This window comes from Scyliorhinus torazame, chromosome 19 (assembly GCF_047496885.1).
Source record: "Scyliorhinus torazame isolate Kashiwa2021f chromosome 19, sScyTor2.1, whole genome shotgun sequence".
In the NCBI taxonomy this organism is placed as follows: Eukaryota; Metazoa; Chordata; class Chondrichthyes; order Carcharhiniformes; family Scyliorhinidae; genus Scyliorhinus; species Scyliorhinus torazame.
In genome coordinates, this window is record NC_092725.1 from 24,904,866 (window position 1) to 24,932,248 (window position 27,383).

Here is a 27,383-nt window from a genome sequence, read left to right on the forward strand (position 1 = left end):
TTTCTCACTATCCTCATCACTATCATCCAACTGTACGTTTCCCTTTATGTCTGCCAATTTTAACTGACTGTCATATTTCAGGGCCATTTTCTGAAGTTCAAACACTCTCTCTTTATCTTTTTCCCTGATTTGTATCTCCCTTTCTCTTTCTTTTTGTTCTGCTAGGGCTGTTCTTTCTTTTCTCCTTTCTTCTCTCTCCTTTTCTTTTTCCGCACTCTCTCTTTCATATTCAAGTTGCTTTAATTCTTTCTCATGTTCTATTTGTTTAATTTGCAACTGAATTTTTGCCATTTCCAATGAGTCAAACTCTTATCTCAGGCAACTTTAAATGCTTAACCACTGCCATAATTACCTCACCTTTTCGCATTTTGTCAGGTAATGTTAACTGCAATGTTTTTGCCAAATCTAACAGTTTGCTTTTAGTCTCTGTCCGTAAGGTACTGCGTGTGACCGTCTCCACCCTCAAAAACTTCAGAGCCTCTGAAAGAGCCATTGTCCACAACACACTCCCCACTTAAACTAGAATACCACACCTGAAAAGCAACCACAATATGCTCACCCCTCACTGTCTTTAAGTTCACTAAGCCAATCCAATAGATAGACTTTTATCCCCCTCGAGCCCCCAATTGTTATGGGCCAGGGTTTAGAGAATCCCAAAGTGTATCATGGAGTTCACCTGACCTACAACTTTTAATAGATTGTGGTATGGGGAGCACACGGCTTACTCCACAGGTATGGTACAGCAGAAAATGGACCAGTGGGTTTTAAAACAAAACAATGTTTATTCTATGAACTCAAGTTAACCATTTTAAAACATACAGTGAACATCTTAGCAACCAGGAAATCAGATTACCCCCCCCCCCAAAGAATACAACACTAAGTAATCTGTATGCTGTTCTTTTAACATCCAAAAGACTTAACACACCTCCAAACAGGAGCACATTAGATTTATATTCAATACCGAGACCTTTTTACAATTCTGAGTTCACCCAAATGATCCATAGTCTTTGGATGGCAGAGATCAACAGCAGCTCACAAACACACCCAAGCTCTTCTCAAACTGAAACCAAAACGAAGTAGAGCTCAGCTCCACCCACACTCTGACATCACTCCAGTAACATGCGCAGCTCCATTTCTTAAAGGTACATTTCTTAAACACCCATTTCTTAAAGGGCACTCTCACATGACACTCGTTATTTTGAAATTGCGCCCCTGGTTCTAGACTCCCCAAACATGGGAAACATCTTATCTGCATCTCCCTTGTCTATTCCTTTTTCAGTATTTTTGGAGGTTTCATTGAGATCACCTCTCACTTCTCCGAAATCTCTCTTCATAGAACAGTCCCGCCAACCCCGGATCGAGTCCGGTGAAGCTTCATTCCACTCGCTCGATGGAAATAATCTTGTTCCTGAGGTAAGGTAAAGTCGCCATAGTCCCTGATGACCAGAGGCTGCTTTCCCCTCTGAGCGGGGAGGGCGGGGAGAGAGAGCTGACTGGCGGTGATGTAACCCGAGGGTCACACCTCAGGCAAAGGACAAGGTTGAGAAGATGGGGCCTTTGTAAATAACGTCCGGCAGTACGGGAATTGAACCCGCGCTGCTGGCCACGCTCTCCATCATGAACCAGCTGTCTAGCCAACTGAGCTAAACCGACCCCCTTCCTGAGGTAAAGGGATCAAAACTACAGTCCAGGTGCAGTCAAACCAAGCTCCTGTACAATTAGCAGGGCCTCTCAGCTCCTGAACTCAAATCCCCCCTTGCCAAAAAGACTAACTCTCCATTCGCCTTCCGAATAGCTTGCTGTAGCTTCAGTGACTTATGGGCAAGCACAGCCGGGTCCCTCTGTACCTCTACCCTTCCTAATCTCTTACCGTTTAGGGAATACTCTACACACCCAATCCGCCTTGGCCCACACGGGGTGCACGGTAGCACAGTGGCTCCAGGGTCCCAGGTTCGATTCCCGGCTTGGGTCACTGTCTGTGCGGAGTCTGCACGTTCTCCCCGTGTCTAGGTGGGTTCCCTCCGGGTGCTCCGGTTTCCTCCCACAGTCTAAAGATGTGCAGGTTAGGTGGATTGGTCATGCTAAATTGCTCCTTAGTATCCAAAAAGGTTGGGTTGGGTGGGGTTACGGGGATGGGGTGGAGGTGTGGGCTTAGGTAGGGTGCTCTTTCCAGGGGCCGGTGCACACTCGATGGGCCGAATGGCCTCCTTCTGCACTGTAAATTCTATGATTCAAAATCCTGGAGACGTTCTATAAATACACACAGGGCAAGAGGAAAACCAGGAAAAAGAGGAAGCTATGAGGAGGCGAACGATAGGCGGGTTCTCAATACTTTGCCCACTAAAGGCGGGGAGGTGGTGCAGACGCTGGAGGAGCAGGCCCAAATATTGGAGTGGGAGAGGAAATAATTTGTATCTTTGAAAGCGGGCCATCGCCAGGGCCGGATGAAATATATCTCGGGGACTTAAAGCAGAGCGAGAGGTGAAACGCAGATGGACAATTTCCCAGCTCAGAGGGTACGGGCACGGTGCCAGCACACTGGGGCATGGCTAATGCTGTGCAGGTGGTTTCAACAAGGCAGTAGAAGTGGGGGGGGGGGGAAGAGAGAATAAGACCGCGTGATTCCAGGCCAGTCAGACTGACCTCGGATCTGGGGGATAAATGATTGGCAAAGGTCCCGAGGAAGAGTCTCCATCGTTATTTAGGAAGGCACAGATTAAGCAAGGACGGATTTGAGACAAGCGATGGCGATATATTGGGAAGACACTGTGTAACATTCAGTTGTACAGGGTGCTGGTGAGACCTGGAGTAGTGTGCACAGTATCGGTCTCCTTATTTAAGGAAAGATGTAAATGTGTGAGAAACAGTTCACGGGACTAACTCCAGGAACAGGCGGATTGTCCTGAGGGAAGGTCTGGATAGGTTAGGTTTGTATCTGCTGGAGTTTAGAACAGCGAGAGGCGACTCCATCCAAACCTTTTCTGATCCTGAGGGGGTATCAACGGGTAGCACAGTGGTTAGCACTGTTGCTTCACAGCGCCAGGGTGCCAGGTTCGATTCCCGGCTTAGGTCACTGTCTGTGCGGACTCTGCACGTTCTCCCCGTGTCTGCGTGGGTTTCCTCCGGGTGCTCCGGTTTCCTCCCACAAGTCCCGAAAGACGTGCTTATTAGATGAATTGGACATTCTGTATTCTTCCTCGGTGTACCCGAACAGGCGCCGGAGTGTGGCGACGAGGGCCTTTACACAGTAACTTCATTGCCGTGTTAATGTAAGCCTACTTGTGACAATAATAAAGATTATTATTATTAGGGTGGATGTGGGGAGGATGTTTCCTCTTGTGGGAGAATCTAGAACCTGAGGAAGGTCACTGTTTAAAAATAAGAGGGTCGCCCATTCGAGACGGAGATGTGGAAACATATTTTCACTCAGAGGGCGGCGAGACTCCGGAACTTTCTTCCTCAAAAGGCAGTGGACAAGAGAGCGTGAATATTTGTACAGCAAACTGGATAGATTCTCCAATAACTGGAGGGGGGCGGGGGGGCACAGGGACATCCCAGAAGCAGCAATAAACTAGGAAATAGTAGGGATGGAGGAACTCTGGAAAGTTACAACTGTTGAGTCTGCAGACTGCATCCTAGAGGCTTCAAAGAAAGTGTCTCATGATATAGCTGATGCATCGGTTTGAAGTTTGCAAAACTCTTTAGATTCGGGGAAGGCTCCGTTCGATTGGATGATAGCAAAATGCAACTCCCTTATTCATAAAGAGAGGGAGACGGAAAGCAGGAAATTACAGACCAGTTAAGTCGAATATCTGTCTTGGGGGAGCGTAAGGAACCTCTTTTAAATCCTTGTCTGATCTTTGTGTCCTTTTTAATCCCTGCCTTGCTGGCTGTTAATGGTTGGGTTTAAACTATAGACTTTTGAAACCCCCCCTCCCCACTGCATGCTGCTATTTGAACTGGCCCAGACACACCCCTTGATCCAGTGTGCTGTTTAGTATAGTACTGTGATGTCATTTTGATGGGCTTGGCTAGCAGCCAATCCCTTCTTCTGTGATTCTGGGGCACTCTATTCTCGATTGCGATTAGAGGTTTCTGGGGAGACGAGGCGCCAGCTCCATTTTAACTCAGTGCTGCTTACGCCTTAGGAAGAACAGGTTCTTTCAGCTGAGGTTGGAAAAGTTTGAAACTCTCTCCAGCTAGGCCTGTGACGGATTAACTCCCGATTTTAATGCTGCAAGCATCCTCCCCAGCCAGGCCTGGGAAGGTTTAAACCTCTGTGAGAAAAACCCAGGCTGATAACTCTCCTGAGAATCCAAAAAGGGTCCTGAAGTCCAGACCCTTTTCTCTCTCTATACCACAGCCGAGACACTGCTCAAAGAACAGACCAGCAGCCGAAGGGGTCGTCATTTAAAACGGAGATGAGGAGAAATATTTTCACTCTGAGAGGGCGGAGAGATTCCGGAACGGAGAGTGGGAGTCCGGAGATGTGCTGGAATGCGCGGGACTCCCGGAGAAAACTGGCACGACTGTGACGAGACTGGTGCAAGGAGGGCGATTTGAGAGGAAGCAGTGTGGGGACGGGAGGGGAGAAGAGAGAGTTTCGAAATGGGTCGACAGCAAGGATGGTTGCTGAGCCCCGTCATCATGGTGGGAGGCATCCCCACGGGACGAGTGGGAGAGGGAGAAGGCGACTGGGTCGACGATACTTGCGGGTGGCACTGGCTTAATATGGAGCACCTTAGAATGCCTACAGTGTCAAAGGAGGCCATTTGGCCCATCAAATCTGCACCAACCCTCTGAAAGAGCATCTTATCTAGGCCCACTCTCCCCGCCCTATCGCGGTAACCCCATTACTCCAACTAACCTGCACATCTGTGGACACTAAAGGGTGAAGAATCTGGGGGACGGGGACGGGGGGACGACACGTGGGCAGGAGCGGGGTGTCGATTCGGGGTATCCAGGGCCAGCGACGATCAAAGAGGGGAATTGAGCAACGGCGTGTCCTGTGATCGAGAGGTGTTACTGAGGCCAAAAGAAGCTACCGGACAGGAACCTGGGAAACATCCAGCGACTGGGCCCGGAGGCGAGGATGGATCTGCAAAGCCATAGGACGTAGGAGCAGGAGGAGGTCAGTAAGCCCCTCTGGCCCTGCTACCCCATTCTATCTGATTGGAGCCTCAGCTCCACTGTCCTGCCCCTAAAGTTCATTGGCCCCTCGAGAATTTGTTCTGTCATTCATTTACTGGCGTCTCTGGCTATGGGCCAGGTGCTGGGAAGTGGGATTAGTGTAGATTTAGTGCAGGGACAGAAGGATAGGGACCTGTGTGACGAATGTGATATAAAATAGTTACTTTAGAGATACTAGTTAATGTAATGTAGAAATAAGCCACTTTGATTCTTTTAGTTAGGGACAAAGGAATTTGGGACCGCATGGAAAAAGCAGGAAGAGGTGTGTCTATAAGAGTGAGGATGCATTGATAAGGGCCAGAGAAAGGGATTGGAAGTGAGCCAATCAGAATAGATTAAACAGGTCAGGAGGGACCTAGGCTGACCTATGTCCGTCGAGTATGTGAAACTTGATACCATTTGAACTGATTTTGCAGAGATTCCTTTGTCTGTTAGTTCAGTCGTTTTCTGGAGTGTAAGAGGCAGGACGTCCTGTTACATTCTGTAAGATGATAAAGCTTGCAAGCTAAATAAATAACTTCTGTTTACGTGCGAATCCGTCTCAACTTTTATTGAGGCCAGACTGACAGAGAAAGAAAATAGGAGATCAACATTTGGTGCCGAAACCCGGGATTTCTCAGGGCGATCCTGTTCCAACTGCGAAATCAGAATTAGACTGATTATGAACAGGAGGATGGGGAACAAAGGGCCCTCAATGTAGAAATGGAAAACGACCAGCATTGATTGTTCCCCTCTTCTCATCGTCTGATTAGTCTGGTCACTCGCGGTTGGCACAGAAAGACCGCCTCGACGAAATCACAGGTCAGTCTGGGGATAAGCACTTCAATTGTGAGTTAATTCGGCTGGGGAAGGCTATATTGTTGATGTAACATTTAAGATAAATGGTTCAACTTTAATTGTGAGTTAATTCGGCTGGGGAAGGCTATATTGTTGATGTAACATTTAAGATAAATGGTTCAACTTTAATTGAGAGTTAATTTGGCTGGGTTATGTTATGAGGGGTAGATGTAACATTTGAAATTGAAACAAATGGTTCACCTCTATATGTCTGTGTGTTAAAAATATAGTTGATTAAGTTAAAGAATTTTCCTTGGATTGTAGTGGCGAAAAAACGCAGTTCCAAGGACTAGTTGAGATTATGGGAAATTCCTTGGATAGCACAAATGATCCAGGCATGCCACTGCAAATATTATGTGATAAGTATCCGGACAAAGCTAAAGACTTTAGAAAATTGTCAGCACAGTTAAGAACTAAAATGGGAGATGAATGGCCACTAGGGGGAACCAAAGACCTAGAAATGGTTAAGAAAATCCAGGGACTGATATGGAAAAAAAATCAAAGTATGAAAACTAAAGAATTAATTGGATTATGGAGGCAATATTGTCAAGAGGAAAAAGATAAGATTATGTTGTCCAGCTGGCAGGATAATGCACTTAAAATGGGGATTTCAATTAGTGAACAGGGTAACCTAAAAACATTACAAATCTTGAAAAAGGAATGTGCATTTAAAAAAAGAGCAAATAGAGACAAGAAGGACCCGGGTCACACAAGAGGTGAACTACGTAGTTCAATGGCTGGCCTTGAATTGTCGGAAGAAGAAAAATTCAATAAGTCGGAAAAGTCAGTAGAAATTCCGTCTGCACCCATAGTATGGTCTGCGCTCATTCCAGAACCACCAGAGTACAATAATATATACCCAGCCATTGCTCCCCAGATTTCAAATATGCCAGAAACTCAAGCCCTTTTGGGTGATAGTGTGGGTCCTGTTTTACCAACTTCACAACCGAAAGAGCAAAAGGAACTTTGTCCCACAAGCCCAGTTAGCTCTAGGACAAGATCTCGGACAGCGAGAGAGGGGCTTGAAGCTCACCAGAAACAATTAAGCATATCACCTCAGTCTCCCCAAACTAAGGAGAAATCACAAGAGTTGGGAACAAAGAAAGCTGAAACAACTTCGGTTGAAGAGAAAGAACTCCCCCTAGTGACAGGGAGAGACGTTGAAGTCTTGGAACAACCAGGGGAAATACCTAGAGTGCCCCCTGGTGACATTCGGAGACAGTTACCGATTAGGAAGATGAGAAACCCCGATCCAGGGACTGCGGCTGCAAACCCCACAATAGACGTTTACTTCCCATGGACACCCAGTGAGATGATGGCTATTATGACTACAATCCCAGATAGAAAAAAATCTCCTGCTGCCTTTGTGGATTCATTGAGAACTACTATCTCAATTTATCAAGCTGATTCAAGGGACCTCTGGGCCCTAGTTCAGCAGATTTTAACCCCAGCAGAGTACCGCACTTGTCTTAACCACCTGAATTATGCTAGTCATGCCGCACTCCAGCAGGCCTATGCGTTAGACGACGATAGAAGGACACAGATCTTAAATGCATTGAATAGCACATTTCAAAGGCCCATAAATCTTTCTGTTATCTTAGACCTAAAACCTAAGAAGAATGAAGACCCAGAGGAATTTCTGGGGCGTTTTAATGAAATCTACCGGGGGCAGTCAGGCGATTTGCTGTATCAAAATGGTCAGAATTCCCCTCAATACTGTGCTATGTTAATGCATTGCCTACCACCTTCTGTGGTTACTGCTGTGAAATGTAATAACATGAATTGGACGGAGAACGACCCTTCCCAGATGGCAAGGGCAGTCAGATTTTACTGGAAGGAGGGTGTAGGCCCAGAAGGAGGCTCAGTTACAAAGGTTAAGACTGAGTATGTAATGAAAAAGGATGATCTGCGACCCCAACAAGGGGCAGAAATGGTAGTTTACCAGCAGGAGCCCCAATATAGTGACTTTGGGTGGGTGGATCAGCGAAGAGGGGGATACCAAACCCACCCAAAAGGACCCTCACCCCATTTTTATGGTCCACTGAATGAATCAACAGCTCTACAACCGCAGCCCCCTCTGAGGGGCCATTGGTCTACTGGGAGAAGAGGACGAGGCAGATATAGAGGGAACAATGGATGTTTTAATTGCGGCCGTATAGATCACTGGCAACAGGAATGCCCCTTTAAAAGACAGACAGTAGAAGGAGATTATCCGACCCAAAGGAGGGGGTACCCACAAAGGGGAGGACAGACGAGATACACTGACTTCTCCCAGGAAAACCCTTTCCCAACACAGGATTGACTAGCTAATTTAGCCATCAGGACTCTCCAATCCGACAGGGAACCTATTATCTCTCTGCAGATAGGAGATCAACATCACTCATTTGTCATCGACACAGGGGCAGCGATGTCTTCTGTGCAATCAACACTTAAATTACCAATATCCGGCCACACGCAGCAATTATCAGGGTTCCAAGGACAGGTGTGTGAGTATCCTATTTCTGAACCTGTGACAGTCACTTACGAGAATACGTCTGCAGAACATCAGTTTGTAGTGACTACTGGATTGGACTGTAACTTGTTGGCCCGAGATTTACTGTGTATCTTCCAGCTACAGCTAGAATGCGGAGATGAGGGGGTAACGGTTACATCATGGAGGATGAGACAACAGTGCTATATTTCTATCACCCCCCAGTGGTGGACGTTAGACATTGAACAGTCACTGCATCACGTTACCCTGGCCTATGACAGAACTGGACGAAACAGGGAGTTGGAGGACAAATACCGGCCATTACTTGAGACCGAATGGCCAGTCAAGGTTACAGCCACAGTCACGGGAAAAGAAGGTACAGCCGATTTTGTTACAATATCACCACATTTATGGCCACAGTCAGCTTCGGTAAGCCCTCACATTACACGTCAGGTCTATGACCCGTACCATGCCAGGGATATGGGACGAATGGTCAGGAGGGCAGTGGATCATTCAGATCCAACAGACTACGCACTTCAAGCCATGCCAGACGGCACTACCATAAAATATTTTGAGGTCCCTGAAACGATTAACACTCGACTGCAGCATCACAGGGGACATGATGTGTTGGAATATGTCAATCCACAGGTCTGGGCGGAATACCCATCACAAGTGGGAAAGACAAATGTTACACCTATCAAGGTAATGATTAAGGATCATGCAAAGCTACCTTCCATTCGGCAATACCCCCTCAAATCTCAAGCTGCTCCATCAATAGATAAATTAATTCAAGAACTATTGAAACAGGGTATTTTGGTCCCTTGCCAATCAGAATGTAACACCCCCATACTTGCTGTGCCTAAACCAGCCAAACCAGACCAGTACCGATTAGTACAGGATTTACGTTCAATCAATGCCATCGCACAGCCGTTACATGCTCTCGTCCCTAACCCTGCCCACATACTGGCTCAAATTCCAGCACAAGCCCGGGTCTTCGCCGTAATTGACCTTCAGCACGCCTTCTTTGCCCTCCCACTTGCGACTGAAAGTCAATATTTGTTTGCCTTCACTTACAATGGGCAGCAGTATACCTGGACCCGACTGCCACAGGGGTTTGTCAATTCCCCTACACTCTTCTCCAGATGTTTGCAGACCCAACTCCAGGCCTTGACATTGGAGCATGGTTCCACTCTAGTGCAGTATGTAGATGACATATTGGTGGCAAGTCCTGACGAGCCCAGTAACAGGGATGATGTGATCCAATTACTGAACCACCTATCCTCGTTGGGTTATGTTGTTTCACAAGCAAAGGTCTTGGTGGCTCAGAGAAAAGTTAAGTTCTTAGGAGTTTTACTTACAGCCACAGAAAGAAGTCTCGACCCCAGTAGGATTGAACCAATATGCCAATTCCCTGCCCCTACAATAGCCAAAGAGGTTCGTCATTGGCTGGGTATGGTGAATTATTGTCGGCAGTGGATACCAAACATCGCTGTCTATACAAAGCTGCTGACACCTTATACGAGTAAAGAGGGAAACTTTACTCTCACCACCGAGGCAGTCGAGGCCTTCCGTTGCCTGAAGCAGGCCTTGCTACAAGCACCGGCCCTCGGTAGGCCCCTATACGACCGACCATTCCAGATATACTGTACCGTTCTGGAAGGATGTTCAACAGCGGTACTCACTCAGAAACATGGGGACAAGCACCGGCCCGTAGCATATTACTCTTCCAAACTCGACCCAGTGGCGTTGGGTCACCCTGTTTGCACCCAGATCCTGGCAGCGATATACAATAGTTTGCAAGCTGCTGCCAACATCACTCTACAACAGGATATTATGGTGTATAGCTCCCACTCGGTAATCGCACTATTGGGGCAACTGCAGACTCAGCATCTTACCGCAGCTCGTCAGAATAGGTATGAAATATACCTTTTGAACAATCCACGTCTGACATTTAAATATTGTACCACTATCAATCCAGCCTGTTTTCTTAGCGGTCCCCCGGTCCATGAGGATGCGCCTGGTCACGACTGTTTAGCCTTGATTCAGGAAACTACCACAATAAGGGACGATCTGAGTGATATTCCGTTAGAACAACCTGACATGATTATGTATGTTGATGGCAGTGCATTAGTAAGCCCCACTGGCCGGAGATTGTCCGGTTATGCAATCGTAGATCAGGATGGTCTGATTTTAGAAGCAGCAGCTTTTCAGACCCCTTACTCAGCACAACAAGCTGAACTTTTTGCCCTCACCCGTGCATGTATACTTGGGGGAGATCGCCGGGTAAATATCTACACTGACTCCCGATATGCTTTCGGGGTAGTTCATGACTTCGGACAACTCTGGAAGAATAGGGGATTCCTTACCTCGGCTGGTACAGAAATATCCAACCGGGGTTTAGTTAATGACCTACTGCAGGCCCTCCTTATGCCAGCGCAGATTTCCGTTATTAAATGCGCTGCCCACACGAATGGTACAACCCCAGTTGACGTTGGTAATGAACGAGCAGATCGTGCAGCGCGCACAGCCGCACAAATTCAGCAAGTGATGGTGCCTAAAATGTTAAGTCAGACTAAACGATCTACTATGAATGTGTCTGCTTCTGACAAGTCAATGCCAACCATCCAAGACATCATAAGGTTACAGGAGGACGCTCCTGAGAGTGATAAACAAATGTGGAAACGGTTAGGTTGTACATATGATTCTGTTTCCTCTTTATGGACCACGCCTGCACATCAGACTTGTATGTCTGATGTGCTGGCTTTATGGGTCATCGAATGTGTACACTTTGCAACTCATTGTGGGGCTCGGGGGACTAGTGATTTGTTGCTGGACACTTGGTGGCACCCTAAAATGCAGGGGTTGGCCCAAAGTATCAGTAATCGGTGTTTGATTTGTCAGCAATATAACACCGGAAAAGGTATCCCTTGTGGGAAGGGGCAAACCCCGTTGCCCAGTGGTCCCTTTGAGACGCTCCAAATGGATTACATTGAGTTGGAAAGGTGTCAATGTTACAAATATGTTTTGGTCATTGTGGATGTGTTCAGCAGATGGGTCGAGGCGTATCCGACTATCGATAATAAAGCTGCTACTGTGGTTAAAGTCTTGATGAGGGAAATCATTCCCCGGTACGGTATACCAGCTCAGTTAAGTTCTGATAATGGGCCTCATTTTATTGGACAAATTAACAAGGAGTTTTGCTCCCAGTTGGGCATACGCCAGCAGTTACACTGTGCTTACAGACCGCAGGCAGCCGGGTTGGTTGAAAGACACAATCAGACCCTCAAAACTAAATTGGCTAAATTAAGAGCAGACACGGGACTGACATGGCTTAAGTTGCTCCCCGTTGCCCTCTTCCAGCTGCGGGTTACACCTGCGGGACCAGCCCGGCTCTCTCCCGCCGAGATTCTTTATGGCAGGCCTCTTAGAACTCCTTGGAGCCTGCAGGTTCCCAGACGGGTTCAGTTTCATCAGATGACTGAGGAAATGACCACCTATGTTCTGGCCCTTACGCAAGTGCTCAAGGAACTCCATGGCCAGGTCCGCGCGGCTCACCAGCCATTGCCCCCAGTACCTAGCTCACTTTCAGTCCAGCCCGGTAGTTATGTAATGGTCAAAAATTGGACTAGGAAGGGGTCGGAGCCGCGATGGGACGGGCCCTTCCAAGTTCTCCTTGCCACCCCCACAGCAGTTAAAGTGGAGGGGCGAAGTGCTTGGGTCCACCTACATCACTGTAAATTGAGCCCATCTCCACTACTGTAAAAGGTCGGATACTAACCTGCCTCCCTTCTCCAGTGCTATTTTACAGGTGTGGAGCATGATGGAGTGGCTACGCATCGTCTGTCTGATATTTGGCCTCACTTCGCTTGGCGTGTTATTGGCGATGGACATGGAAAAGGGGAATATTATGTATCTGTGTAGCCCCAACCAATCTACAAGGATACATCACCTATGCACAGGTGATGTTCTTCACTGCCCCCATATACGAGGACATGGTATCGACTCATGGAAGGTCATCAAAGTTAAGGAGAATGCGGGAGTCATGAAGCAGCTGCACCGGTCCCGGCGATGGGAAGGGAACATTATATGGACATTGCCTTGTTTTTGGAATACATGTAAATTTGATTTTGGATGTGTTAAAAGTGGTACAATAAAGGTAACATCAAGCTGTCAGAAGAGTGTAGGAAGAGATCATGAGAAAGAGAAAGGGACTAGAGAGAGGGCGGGGCGTGTGAGAAGGGAAGTACAGCTAGAACGTAGGTTACCGGGAGATACACTTGAGTTAATTAAAGGCCAAACTGAGGAAAACCCGGGTAGTATGAATCTCTTCTACCAGATTTACCACCGTCTGTATGGCCAGGGACGGGTTGTCTGCTACCCAAACCCCGCAGCGGTGTCTCGGTTATTTTCTGTTTCACCGCTTTGGGGCACTCCCCAAACGGTGGTTCATTGTCAGCGTTCCGAGCCACTGCCCGATCAGGTCACTCTTCCTTACGATCCGGATTCAGCACCACCGGCTATTTGCCTTCCCCTCCCTCGGGATAATTCCCATTCACAGTACGATAGGCTGCGACGGTGGAGGGCGTACATACCTAGCCACTTCACTCCCAATAGGGATTCCCGGTCGTACGAGAATTGCTTCAGCAGTGAAGGATATGGCTGTTTGCTGGTAGAGGTGGACACAAATATAACATGTCTGTTTCCCACCTGTACGGACAGGAGGTGCCATATCACCCAGGCGTCTGGCAAATGCGTTTGTTATGGCACCACTTGCGTTCCATTGAACGCCGGCCTCCAGCTCCTTTGTGGCTGGGCGAATGTCTCTCATATCACTGTCGGGAATAGGGCTTTCCGCATTGCTGGGCGGCCCGAATGGGCATTTCAAAATTGGATAAACTGGGCTACTGGGAGGTCCTTACGCAACCGATATACTGATTGTGATGCTAGTCTCCACACGGAACAAGGATACTACTTTTTATTTAATGGTACGGCGACCAACGTTTTGTCACCCCCATTTCCCCGCCGAATTGCTATAGGGACTCTAGTCCCTACCAGTCCCCTGCCCTTCGGCGTGGAACCTGCATAATCAGTTAGCACGCCGGGCAGTCTCTGCTGAATTTTGCGAGAACTGGAAAAAACCTCAGGTTCTTGCACCCAACCGGGGCCACTCAGCCGGGTGGGGCATTCTGAGCGTATTGACACTGGGAGGTGTGGGGGGTTCCTTGGCTGTTAGTGATCGGAATTATTTTATTTGCGGCCTTACCCTTTTGGGAAATGAAACCTTGGGAGCCCTCGGGGCAATAACTAAGGAGTTGTCTCAGCTACGGTTGTTTGCAATGCAGAACCGGTATGCTCTTGACTATCTTCTGGCCCGTGAGGGTGGGGTATGCGCCATAGTACAGGGCAAGTGTATTATGGGTGTTCAAGACTTGACCGCTAACATCACTAAATTTATGGATCGCATACGGGATCACTTGGACGGGATGCAGGATCCTGGCTCTTGGGGTAACTGGGGATTTGGGGGATGGAAGGACTGGTTGATAAATATGGCCATGTATCTAGTGGTAGCTATCGGCTGCATCTTTGTGGGCCTGGCCATCCTTAAATGTGTGATGGGTAAAATGCGGGGTGCACTGGATCAGATCACCGCCCCAATCACCGAGAAAAAGATTTTAACTGTTAAAATCCATGAGGGTGAAGCAGATGAAGGGGGGCTAAGACAGGAATTGGAAATGCAGCGACGAATCTTTTTAGATGAGGAACCGTAGCTATAGATTGGATAGTTCGGTTATCATGGAATGATAAAAGGAGGGAATGACGAATGTGATATAAAATAGTTACTTTAGAGATACTAGTTAATGTAATGTAGAAATAAGCCACTTTGATTCTTTTAGTTAGGGACAAAGGAATTTGGGACCGCATGGAAAAAGCAGGAAGAGGTGTGTCTATAAGAGTGAGGATGCATTGATAAGGGCCAGAGAAAGGGATTGGAAGTGAGCCAATCAGAATGGATTAAACAGGTCAGGAGGGACCTAGGCTGACCTATGTCCGTCGAGTATGTGAAACTTGATACCATTTGAACTGATTTTGCAGAGATTCCTTTGTCTGTTAGTTCAGTCGTTTTCTGGAGTGTAAGAGGCAGGACGTCCTGTTACATTCTGTAAGATGATAAAGCTTGCAAGCTAAATAAATAACTTCTGTTTACGTGCGAATCCGTCTCAACTTTTATTGAGGCCAGACTGACAGAGAAAGAAAATAGGAGATCAACATGTGAGACTCAGTGTGGAGGGCAGGGAGGGAGACTGCTTTGGGGCCGAGGGGAACAGGTCTCCAAGTCGGCCAGAGAGTGGGAATGGGGCCTGTAGAACAGGGTTCCATGTGAACAGAAGAGAGAGGCAGGGATTTACGACTGTAGTACAGGGCTCTGTGTGGGCCGGAGAAAGGGAGGCAGCGATTGGGGATGTCGAACAGGGCTCCGTGAGGGCTGAAGTGGCAGGGATTGGGGCCTGCAGCACACAGATCTGTATGGGCTGGAGAGAAAAAGGGGTCAGGGCCTGTAGAACAGGGTTCTGCAAGGGCGGCATGTGGCGCAGTGGTTAGCACTGGCACTGCGGCGCTGAGGACCCGGGTTCGAATCCCGGCCCTGGGTCACTGTCCTTGTGGAGTTTGCACATTCTCCCTGCGTCTCAGTGGGAAAAGTTGGTGAGTGAGAAATCGGAACTTACATTATTGGATTACGTGTCAAATTTGAGGAAACGATTAAATAGAGCAGGTGAATTGGCTGGACAACATTTAAAAGTTGCACAAAATGTGATGAAACGGGTAGCGGACAAGAAATCGAAAGTTTGTAGTTTTGCCAGTGGGGATAAAGTTTTAGTGTTGTTACCAGTGGTAGGTAAACCTTGAAAAGCTCGGTTTTGTGGACCTTATCAGATTGAAAGGAAATTAAGTGAGGTGAATTATGTGGTACAAACACCAGATAGGAGGAAAACTCACCGAGTGTGTCATGTGAATATGCTTAAAAGGTACTTTGAAAGGGAAGGAGCGAAAAAGGAAGTTTTAATGATTCCAACTCAAAGGTGACGAACCAAATCCAGATGTCTGTGAATTTGACATACCTCAAATTAAATTGGAAAATGAAGATGCTCTTAAAAATTGGGATAAATTGTTGAGTTACCTTCCAGAGGAAAAACAAACTGACCTGAAAGTTATTGATATCAATCACATGAGCATATTTGTGGAGATAAATTGGGAAGTACTAAAATGGTTATACATGATGTAGACGTGGGAAATGCTGTTCCAATCAAACAACATCCATACAGACTTAACCCTTTAAAATTGGCACAGATTAACAAAGAGATCGAGATATGATTAAAAATGGCATAATTGAAGGGGGTTGCAGCCAATGGAGCTCACCCATAGTGATGGTACCTAATCCAGACGGTACCCAACGGGTGTGTGTGGACTATAGAAAGGTTAATGCAGTTACAAGAACGGACTCTTATCCTATCCCACGTTTGGAGGATTGCATTGAGAAAATGGGACAATCAGTTTTTATTTCCAAACTGGATTTACCTAAACGTGGCAGGTACCTTTATCCGAAAGGGCGAAGGAGATTTCAGCTTTTGTGACTCCAGATGGTATATACCAATTCAAAGTTATGCCATTTGGCATGAAAATTGCCCCAGCTACATTTCAACGGTTAACTAACAAAGTAGTTTCAGGATTACCCAATTGTGCGGTATACATCGACGGTCTGGTAATTTTCAGCCAGACATGGAAAGAACAGGTGTACTGTTGATCTCTCTGCCATGAAAAGACTATCTCTTGATCATTTGGTGAATTCAGAATTATAAATGTTCTCAGTAGTGAATGTAAACCTAATGTGCTTCTGTTATAAGGTGTTTCTTCTGGATGTTGTTTGGGAAGTTATTAAGGATTACTTAGTGTTGTATTCTTTGGGGGTTGTATTTGAATTAATGGTTGCTAAGATGTTCACTGTATGTTTTAAAAAGGTAAACTTGAGTTCATAGAATAAACATTGTTTTGCTTTAAAAAATACTTTTCCATTTCTGCTGTACCACACCTGTAGAGTGGGCCGTGTGCTCCACATACCACAAGCTATTAAAAGTTGTGGGTCAGGTACACTTTGGGGTTCTCTAAACCCTGGCCCATAACAGTACTCTAGATTTATATTTTAAAAAAGAACTGGGTTCTGTATGGGCTGGAGAGAGATGGGGATTGGAGCCTGTAGAACAGGGCTCCGTGTGGGCTGGAACGAGAGGCAGGGCTCCTTGTAGAGTGGAGAGGCAGGGATTGGGCCTGTTGAATAAGCCTCTATGGGCTGGAGAAAAAGGCAGGAGAGAGCGAAAGAGACTGAGAGGGATTGGAGCTTGTAGAACAGTCCTCTGTCTGCAGGGGTCACAGTGAGAGCGATTGGTGCCTTTGGAACAGGGCTCCATATGGGCTGGAGAGAGAGAGAGGCAGCAATTGGGGCCTTTAGAACAGGGTTGAGTGTGGGATAGAGAGAGAGGCTGGGATTGAGACCTGTAGAACAGGTCTCCTTGTGAGTTGGAGGGGTAGGGATTGAGGCTGTAGAACAGGGTTCAGTGTGGACTAGAGAGAGAGGCAGGGATTGGGGCCTGTAGAACAGGGCTGTGTGGTTTGGAAAGAGAGAGAGAGAGAGAGAAGGATTGGGGCTGTAGAGCAAGGTTCTGTATGGGCTGGAGAAAGAGGTAGGGATTGAGAATTGTACAACAGGGCTCCATGTGGGCTGGAGAGAGAGGCAGGGATTGGGGCCTGTAGAACAGGACTCTGTGTCATCTGGAGAGAAGGATTTGGGATTTAGGCCTATAGAACAGATGAAGCGGTGAGCTCTAGAGGGAGAGAGGGATTTGGGCCTGTAGATGAGAATTCCTTGATTGCTGGAGAGTGAGAGAAGGAGATGGGCCTACTGCCAATTCAGAGAGAAATTGGGGCCTGTAGAAAAGGCCTCTGTCTATAGGGGCCACAGTGAGGGCGATTGGTGCCTTTGGAATGGGGCTCCATGTGGGCTGGAGAGAGAGGCAGGGATTGGGACCTGTAGAACAGGGCTCCGTGTGGGCTGGAGAGTGAGGCAGGGATTGGGGCCTGTAGAACAGGGCTCCGTGTGGGCTGGAGAGAGAGGCAGGGGTTGGGACCTGTAGAACAGGGCTCCGTGTGGGCTGGAGAGAGAGGCAGGGATTGGGGCCTGTAGAACAGGGCTCCGTGTGGGCTGGAGAGAGAGAGGCAGGGATTGGGGCTTGCAGAACAGGGCTCAGTGTGGGCTGGAGAGAGAGGCAAGTGTGGGGCCTGTAAAACAGGGCTCCGTATGAACGGACAGTGAGGCAAGGATTGGGGCCTGTAGAACAGGCTCCATGCGGGCTGGAGAGACAGGCAGGAATTGGGGCCTGCAAAACAGGGATCCACCTGGGCTGATAAGAGAGGCAGGGATTGGGGCCTGTAGAACAGGTTCCCTGTGGGATGGAGAGTGAGGCAGGGATTGGGTCCTGTAGAACAGGGCTCCATGTGGGCTGGAGAGAGAGAGGCAGTGATTGGGGCCTGCAGAACAGGGATCCGTGTGGGCTGGAGAGAGAGGCAAGGAATGGTACCTGTAGAACTGTTCTCCATGTGGGCTGGGGAGAGAGGCAGGGATTGGGCCCTGTAGAGGAGGGCTGGAGAGGGAGAGGGAATTGGTCCCTGTAGAACAGGGCTTCGTGTGGGCTGGAGAGAGGCAGGGATTGGGTCCTGCAGACAGGGCTTTGTGTGGGCTGGAGAGAGTGTTTGGGATTGCATCCTGCAGAACAGGGCTCCTTGTGGGCTGTGGAGAGGGAGAGAAATGGATTTAGGTCCACAGAACAGGCCACGTTGTGGGCTGCAGAGGGAGAGAGGGATCGGGGCCTGGAGAAAAAATAGGGGGCCCACAGTGAGAACGATTGTTGCCTTTGGGGCAGCCTCCAGCTAGCCACAGCGTTTATATGGCTGGGTCAAGTTAAGTGTCTGGACACCTAGGATGGTGATAGATGAGCGGATGGGCCGTTCAATGGTAATGTGTTCCCTCTTATTCCAGAGAGGGTGTATACTCAAAGGGGTTTGGAGAAGGTTCTTTCCGCTGCTACCTGTGATGGGGGGGGGGGGGCGGGAGGCAGGGGGACAGACTGCATCCACATGCTCTCCTCTACTGACTGCATCTGACCAGATGGTTAGGCCCCAAGCTTACCTTTATTTTTCTGCCTCAGCGCCGACTTGAGCAGCGCTGCTTTGAGAGCGGCCTTGGTGTCGGCCGAGATGCCGCCCTCCTTCTTGACGTCGGTCGGTGGCCGCTGGTCCTCGCCCTCCTCCTCTTCTTCCTCCTCGCCGCCCAGTCTCCCAGGCACGGCGGCCCAACCTCCTGGGGGAGCGCCCGGCTCCTCGTCGGCCTCCTCCTCCTCCTCGGGCGCGGGCGAGGTCAGGTCGATCATGTCCTGGGCGCCGCCCCTGGAGGGGTCCCCGCTGCCGGCGCTGGGCATGTCCACGTCGCGGCAGGGGGCGGCGGGCACGCGGGTCAGGGCGGGCACGCGAGTGATCACCCGCCGAATGCCCTCCCGTCGCTGGTGGAAGTCCTCGATCTCCCAGGCAATGGCCTCCTTGAGCTGCTCGCGGTTGGGCGCCGGGCGGTCGAAGCCAAAGTCAAAGGCGGGTACGCAGGTGGGCTCGTCCTGCGGGTCGTGGTACTTGGCCAGGAAGGGGTGGCGCAGGGCCTGGGGGGCCGAGGGCCGCTCCTGGGGGTCGAAGCGGAGCAGCAGCCCCAGCAGCTCCAGGGCCTGGGGGTCAGTGCCCGGGTAGAGGGAGGCCAGGGGCACTGGCTGTCGGCGGGGCAGGCCGCGCAGGTAGGCCCTCACCCGCTCGGCCCCGATGGAGCCCACCAGCCGCTCGGGCGGGGTGCCCAGCACCGTCAGGATCAGCTGCAGCTGGTGCAGGTAGTTCTTGCCGGGGAAGATTTGCCGCCGCCCCAGCATCTCGGCGAAGATACAGCCGGCTGACCACAGGTCGATGGCTCGGCTGTACCCGTGCAGGGAGAGCATCAGCTCGGGGGCCCGGTACCACCGCGTGGCCACGTACTCCGTCAGGAAGGGCTCCGGCTCGTCGGGGCGGCAGCTGAGGCCCCGGGCCATGCCAAAGTCACCGATCTTCAGCTCACAGTTCTCGTTGACCAGAAGGTTGCTGGGCTTCAGGTCTCGGTGGACCACGTTCGCCGAGTGCACGTACTTGAGGCCCCGCAGCAGCTGGTACAGGAAGTAGCGGGCGTGCTCCAGGGTCAGTGGCTGCGAGGAGTGAATGATCTGGTGCAGGTCGCTCTCCATGAGGTCCAGGACCACGTAGCTGCAGGGGGGGGGGGGGGGAATGTCAGAGGTCAGACAGAGGCAGCTTACATTGCCCCCTCCCCTCTCATTCTTTCTGGAGTATAGTGGAAAGGCCGTATGTATCGCCCCATTTCACTCCCCCTTCCCCCACCCTCATGCACAGTCAGCGAAGGGGAGGGCGGGGGATAGTGAGCCTGTTTGATACGACTGAGGGAACTCTTTCTCCGTCTCACCCCACTCTCCACCCATCTCTCCGTTTCGCTCTCCATTGTCCGTCGCTTCCGCCCTCTCCCTTCCTGCCATTCTGTCAGCCGGTCTCGCTTTTCCACCCCCCCACGGTACGCCTGTCTCTCTCTCTCTCTCTCTCTCTCTCCCCGCCCCAAGGTCCGTCCCGACTCTCCCTCCTGGTCCGCCCATCCATCCTGAATCTCTTTCTCGGTCTGCCTGTTCGGTCTGTCTCTGTCTTCTCCTGATCTGCCTGTCTCTCTCTGTCCATCCCTTTCACTGCCCAAGCCTCCATCTTGGTCACTCTCTCCAAGCCCCTGCACCATCTCGTTTTGTTCCCCATTCCCTGTTGTACCCCACATTTGGATGAAGCTGTGACTTAACAGGGCATGGCGAGAGCACCTCTGACCCCAGGGCGTGGCGAGAGCACCTCTGACCCCAGGGCGTGGCGAGAGCACCTCTGACCCCAGGGCCTGGCGAGAGCACCTCTGACCCCAGGGCCTGGCGAGAGCACCTCTGACCCCAGGGTGTGGCGAGAGCACCTCTGACCCCAGGGCCTGGCGAGAGCACCTCTGACCCCAGGGCCTGGCGAGAGCACCTCTGACCCCAGGGTGTGGCGAGAGCACCTCTGACCCCAGGGCCAGGCGAGGGCACCTGTCCCATGGCTGTTTGCTACATGTTACTCACACGGATTTGAAGTCGGCAAAGGAGCCCGGCAGTTTCAGGATGTCCTTGATGGCGATAATGTTGTCGTGTTTGAAGTGTTTGAGGATTTTGAGCTCACGCAGTGTTCTTTTAGCGTTGGTCACCACATCAAAGGCATTCGGGATCTTCTTGATGGCTACTTGCTGACCTGGGGGATGGAAGGAAAATCACAGAGTGGGTCAGTCCACAGCTAAGAGATTAACAGCCAGCCGGGGGGGGGGGGGGGGAATGGAGAGAAGGGGGGGTATGAGGAGAGAGGGGGGAGACAGAGAAGGGGGGGGGGGGAAACAGGGAGAGAGAGTGAGGGAGAGAGAGAGGGGGGACGGAGAAAGAGTGAGGGACGGAGAGAGGAAGAGGGGGATGGGGAGAGAGGAGGGGTGACGGAGAGAAGGGACAGAGAGAGAGGTGGGAATGGAGTGAGATGGGAGAGCTAGAGAGAGTGGGATGGAGGGAGAGAGAGATGTGGACAGAGGAGGAGAGAGCGGAGTGGGTGCAGGGTTTGAAAAGCAGGAAGACGGTATTCCTTGAACCCTTGGCCTCCACGTTGATATTTGCTTGCGCCTCCGCTCCCCCTCACCATACACCACCTGACCAGTGCCAACCTGTCTGCCTCTGCCGGGCTGATGATACCACACCATAGGCCCCGGTGCCAATTGTCTCGATAATTTCATACTCCTCTCCCACATCGAAGGTCACATCCATGGAGCGAGCCTTCAGAAATGCCAGGTTCTTTGCTGCGGCAGTTTGGCCACGAACAGCCTCCATCTTAGTGCGTTCTTCTTCACTGTCGTCTGCCATTGCCTCAGTTCCTGTAGAGAGAGAGAGAATAATAACACCAGGTACACTGACCCTCCGACAGTGCGGCGCTCCCTCAGCACTGACCCTCAGACAGTGCGGCGCTCCCTCAGCACTGACCCTCCGACAGTGCGGTGCTCCTTCAGTACTGACTCTCCGACAGTGCGGCGCTCCCTCAGCACTGACTCTCCGACAGTGCGGCGCTCCCTCAGTACTGACCCTCTGACAGTGCGGCACTCCCTCAGTACTGACCCTCCGACAGTGCGGCGCTCCCTCAGCACTGACTCTCCGACAGTGCGGCGCTCCCTCAGTACTGACCCTCTGACAGTGCGGCACTCCCTCAGTACTGACCCTCTGACAGTGCGGCACTCCCTCAGTACTGACCCTCCGACAGTGCAGTGCTCCCTCAGTACTGACCCTCCGACAGTGCGGCGCTCCCTCAGTACTGACTCTCCGACAGTGCGGAGCTCCCTCAGTACTGACACTCCAACAGTGCAACACTCCCTCAGTACTGACACTCTGACAGTGCGGCTCTCCCTCAGTAATGGCCCTCAGACAGTGCGGCGCTCCCTCAGCAAGGAATCTCCGACAGTGCGGCACTCCCTCAGTACTGACCCTCCGACAGTGCAGTGCTCCCTCAGTACTGACCCTCCGACAGTGCAGCGCTCCCTCAGTACTGACTCTCCGACAGTGCGGCGCTCCCTCAGTACTGACACTCCAACAGAGCAACACTCCCTCAGTACTGACACTCTGACAGTGCGGCTCTCCCTCAGTACTGACCCTCTGACAGTGCAGCTCTCCCTCAGTACTGACCCTCTGACAGTGCGGCTCTCCCTCAGTCCTGACCCTCTGACAGTGCGACGCTCCCTCAGTACTGACTGTCTAACAGTGCGGCGCTCCCTCAGTACTGACCCTCCGACAGTGCAGCACTCCCTCAGTACTGACCCTCCGACACTGCAGCGCTCCCTCAGTACTGACTCTCTGACAGTGCGGCGCTCCCTCAGTCCTGACTCTCCGACAGTGCGGCACTCCCTCAGTACCGACTCTCCGACAGTGCGGTGCTCCCTCAGTACTGACCCTCTGACAGTGCGGCGCTCCCTCAGTACTGACTCTCCGACAGTGCAGTGCTCCCTCAGTACTGACTCTCCAACAGTGCAGTGCTCCCTCAGTACAGACTCTCCGACAGTGCGGCGCTCGCTCAGGACAGACCCTCCGACAGTGCACCGCTCCCTCAGTACTGACACTCTGACAGTGCGGCTCTCCCTCAGTACTGACCCACCGACAGTGCAGCGCTCCCTCAGTACTGACCCTCCGACAGTGTGACGCTCCCTCAGTACTGACCCTCCGACAGTGCAGCGCTCCCCGAGTACTGACCCTCCGACAGTGCGGCGCTCCCTCAGTACTGACCCTCTGACAGTGCAGCGCTCCCTCAGTACTGACCCTCCGACAGTGCGGCGCTCCCTCAGTACTGACCCTCCGACAGTGCAGCGCTCCCTCAGTACTGACCCTCCGACAGTGCGGTACTCCCTCAGCATTGACCCTCCGACAGCGCGGTGCTCCCTCAGTACTGACCCTCCGACAGTGCGGCGCTCCCTTAGCACTGATCCTCGAACAGTGCAACACTCCTTCAGTACTGACCCTCCAACAATGCAGTACTCCCTCAGCACTGACCATCAGACAGTGCGGCATTCCCTTAGTAATGACCCTCCGACAGTGCGGCGCTCTCTCAGTACTGACCCTCTGACAGTGCGGCTCTCCCTCAGTACTGACACTCCGACAGTGCAGCACTCCCTCAGTACTAACCGTCCGACACTCCCTTAGAAATGACCCTCCGACAGTGTAGCGCTCCCTCAGGACTGACCTTCCCAACAGTGCGGTGCTACCTCAGTACTGACCCTCCGACAGTGCGGCACTCCCTCAGTACTGACCCTCCGACAGTGCAGCACTCCCTCAGTACTGACCCTCCGACAGTGCGGTGCTCCCTCAGTACTGACCCTCTGACAGTGCGGCACTCCCTCAGTACTGACCCTCCGACAGTGCGGCACTCCCTCAGTACTGACCCTCCGACAGTGCGGTGCTCCCTCAGTACTGACCCTCTGACAGTGCGGCACTCCCTCAGTACTGACCCTCCGACAGTGCGGTGCTCCCTCAGTACTGACCCTCCCAACAGTGCGATGCTCCCTCAGTACTGACGCTCCGACAGTGAGGTGCTCCCTCAGTACTGACGCTCCGACAGTGCGGCGCTCCCTCAGTACTGACCCTCCGACAGTGCGGCGTTCCTTTAGCACTGAGTCTCCGACAGTGCAGCGCTCCCTCAGCACTGACCCTCCGACAGTGCGGCGCTCCCTCAGGACTGACCGTCTGACAGTGCGGCCCTCCCTCAGCAGTGACCCTCTGACAGTGCGCCGCTCCCTCTGTACTGACCCTCTGACAGTGCGGCGCTCCCTCAGTTCTGACCCTCTGACAGTGCGGTGCTCCCTCAGTACTGACCCTCTGACAGTGCGGCGCTCTCTCAGCACTGACCCTCCAACAGTGCGGCGTTCCTTTAGCACTGACCCTCCAACAGTGCGGCACTCCCTCAGTACTGACCCTCTGACAGTGCAGCGCTCCCTCAGCACTGACCCTCCGACAGTGCGGCGCTCCCTCAGTACTGACCCTCCGACAGTGCGGCGCTCCTTTAGCACTGAGTCTCCGACAGTGCAGCGCTCCCTCAGCACTGACCCTCCGACAGTGCGGCGCTCCCTCAGTATTGACCCTCCAACAATGCGGAACTCCCTCAGCACTGATCCTCCAACAGTGCGGAACTCCCTCAGCACTGACCCTCGGACAGTGCGGCGCTCCCTCAGTACTGACCCTCAGACAGTGCGACATTCCCTTTGTAATGACTCTCCGACAGTTCGGCGCTCTCTCAGCACTGACCCTCAGACAGTGCGGCGCTCCCTCAGCACCGACCCTCCGACAGTGCGACGCTCCCTCAGTACTGACCCTCCGATAGTGCAGCGCTCTCTCAGCACTGACCCTCAAACAATGCGGAACTCCCTCAGCACTGACCCTCCAACAATGCGGAACTCCCTCAGCACTGACCCTCCGACAGTGCGACATTCCCTTTGTAATGACTCTCCGACAGTTCGGCGCTCTCTCAGCACTGACCCTCAGACAGTGCAGCTGATGGTCCCATTCCATTCCGTGATTTATTATCGGACTATGGGCAAACTGGAGTAAAAGCCACGCAGCTGGAATATTGTGTGCAGATCTGGAAATTGCACTTTAGGAAGGATATGAAGTCTTTTGAGTATGGGGAAAGATTGACGAGATTGGTTCTGGGAATCTGGGAACTTATGTTCATTGACAGGGAGAGATTGGAGAATTTGTGACTGGTCTCCTTGAAGATAAAGCCGAGAGGGGATTTGCAGCGAGGGGTTCAAAATCACGAGGGGGTCCCGGAGAGAGTCTAGAGGGAGGGAAACTATTCCTATTGGCGAGAGGATTAGGAACCAGAGACAGGAGGGACACAGATTGAAGGTGATAAGTTAAAAGATATGATGAGTGACCTCTCCAACAGGAAGTGGTGAGGATCTGGGACAAGATGCCCGACATCATGCTGGAGGCAGATTCGAGCGAGGCATTTTCAAAAGGGAATCAAATCGTCAACTGAACAGGAGGAATTGGATGATCCCCATTGATCCTCCAATGATTGGCTATTGGTCCCATTGACCCTCCAATGATTGGCTGATCACCCCACTGACTCTCCAATGATTGGCTGATCACCCCATTAACCCTCCAATGATTGGCTGGTGGTCCCATTGACCCTCCAATGATTGGCTGGTGGTCCCATTGATCCTCCGATGATTGGCTGATGGTCCCACTGATCCTCCAATAATTGGCTGATGGTCGCATTGATCCTCCAATGGTTGGCTGCTGGTCCCATTGACTCCCCAATGATTGGCTGATGGTCCATTGACCCACCAATGATTGGCTGATGGTCCCATTGACTCCCCAATGATTGGCTGATCGTCCCATTGACCCTCCAATGATTGGCTGGTGGTCGCACTGACTCTGCAATCATTGGCTGATGGTCCCATTGACCCTCCAATGATTGGAGACCAATGATTGGCTGATGGTCCCATTGACCCTCCAATGATTGGCTGGTGGTCCCACTGACTCTGCAATCATTGGCTGATGGTCCCATTGACCCTCCAATGATTGGAGACCAATGATTTGCTGATTGTCCCATTGACCCTCTAATGATTGGCTGGATCCCATCGTCTCTGTCCAATGATTGGCTGATCACCCCATTGAACCTCCAATGATTGGCTGGATCCCACTGTCTCTCCTCCTTCTCAGTGATTGGTGGACCCACCCTATTGCTGATTGGTTGAAGACCCTGACAGTTTCCCCTCGGCTTCGCTTACCAGTCTCCCGCGGACACATAGAGAGACAGGGACGGGAACTCCGGCTTCCTTCAGCGCCCCGGCGCCGCTCCCTCCGCCGCCATCATTGTTTGAGATCCAGTGGCTCCGGCCCCGCCCCCTCTCCCTCCGCTCTGATTGATAACAGCCTGCGGCCAATAGACGCGCGGTGGCCGCCACCGACGCTGACCAATGATTGGAGGCAGGCGGCTGAGGGGGGGGCTGTCCGAGGACGCGGATTGGCCGAGGCATCGATTGAGACGGATGGGTACCGGGTCCAGTCAGACGCCGCGGGGCGACCAGGGCTGACCAATGGCCGGTGAGGCCGCGGCCGTTATGTCGATGAAAGGGGCGTGGCCGAACTGGCGGACAGCGCGGATTGGCGGACGGGGTAAGGGGCGGAGCATTGCTTTTGATTGGGGGAAGGGCTACCCAATCGGCTGCCCGAAGCTAGCTCCTTTGACCAATGGCCGGCGAGGCCGGGTCACGGTAGGACGCGGGTCACGGGACCAATCGGAGGCCAGCGCTGCGGCGGCCCAAACCAATGGACGGCGAGCTGTTCATCGAGGGGGTGTGATCTGCTCTGATTGGCCTTCAGTTTAGCCAATCGACGGCATGGGAACCGAAGAGCCGATCAATGGTCGACAAGAGATTTAAATCAAGGAGGGCGGGACCTCTGCTTGAGGCAAAGTCGTGACCCTGAAAGTGTTGCTGACAAAGAGAACCATTTATGCAGATTTATATTTATATATTTTCAAACAAAATTCCTTTCCTTGTCTTGATTGTTCAAATTTGAATTCGAGATGGTAAAATTTGTTTTAGAAAAACGATCGGATTTACATGGGGTGGACCCGCGCAGGGTGTTGTGGGGCTTGTAGTCTCCATAGGCTGTGGGGCCCCAGGGCGGAGCATGCGCACTGATTCTCCGGGGCTGATGGCAAAGGATGCGCGCGCAAATATCTTCAGTCGTCACGGGGCGCCCGGGGGTTTCTGGAAGGTGTAGTTCTGAAGGCGCCTTTTTGCCCGGCGGTTCCCAGCCGCGAGACTACAACGCCCAGAATCCCAGCTGCCACGCCACAGACCACAGGGACTGAGGAGTCAGGACATTCGGCCCCTCTAGCGTGTCCTGCCTTTCAATAAGATCATGGCCGCTCTGATTGGGTATTCCTCCTTACCCACTGTCACCGACATTCTTTCACCCACTTGTTAGTTAAGGATCGACGGCGTGGGGGGTGCCTGGAGTTCCTTTGCCTTCTCCTGGGTCAATCACAGGAGTAGGAATAGTTGGCCATTCAGCCCCTCAAGACTGGTGTGCCATTCAATACGGCCATGGACCTCAATCTATCTCAACGGCACGCTCAACACCCTCCTCAACACCCCTCGATGCCTTTA

The 27,383-nt window shown here is 51.6% G+C and overlaps 1 protein-coding gene across 1 annotated transcript in view; it reads right to left on the bottom strand.

Annotated features, from left to right (window-relative positions):
- LOC140396059 (mitogen-activated protein kinase 7-like) overlaps positions 1-26,297 on the bottom strand; it is a 45,341-nt gene extending 19,044 nt beyond the window's left edge. Inside the window, exons 1-4 of the mRNA XM_072484152.1 lie at positions 25,995-26,297; positions 21,390-21,596; positions 20,770-20,935; positions 18,735-19,876 (exon numbers count right to left, since the gene is read on the bottom strand). Coding sequence (XP_072340253.1) covers positions 18,735-19,876; positions 20,770-20,935; positions 21,390-21,596; positions 25,995-26,013 — 1,534 coding nt within the window. The 5' untranslated portion in view covers positions 26,014-26,297. The remainder of the gene's footprint in view (positions 1-18,734; positions 19,877-20,769; positions 20,936-21,389; positions 21,597-25,994) is intronic.
- Between the last annotated feature and the right edge of the window lie 1,086 nt (positions 26,298-27,383).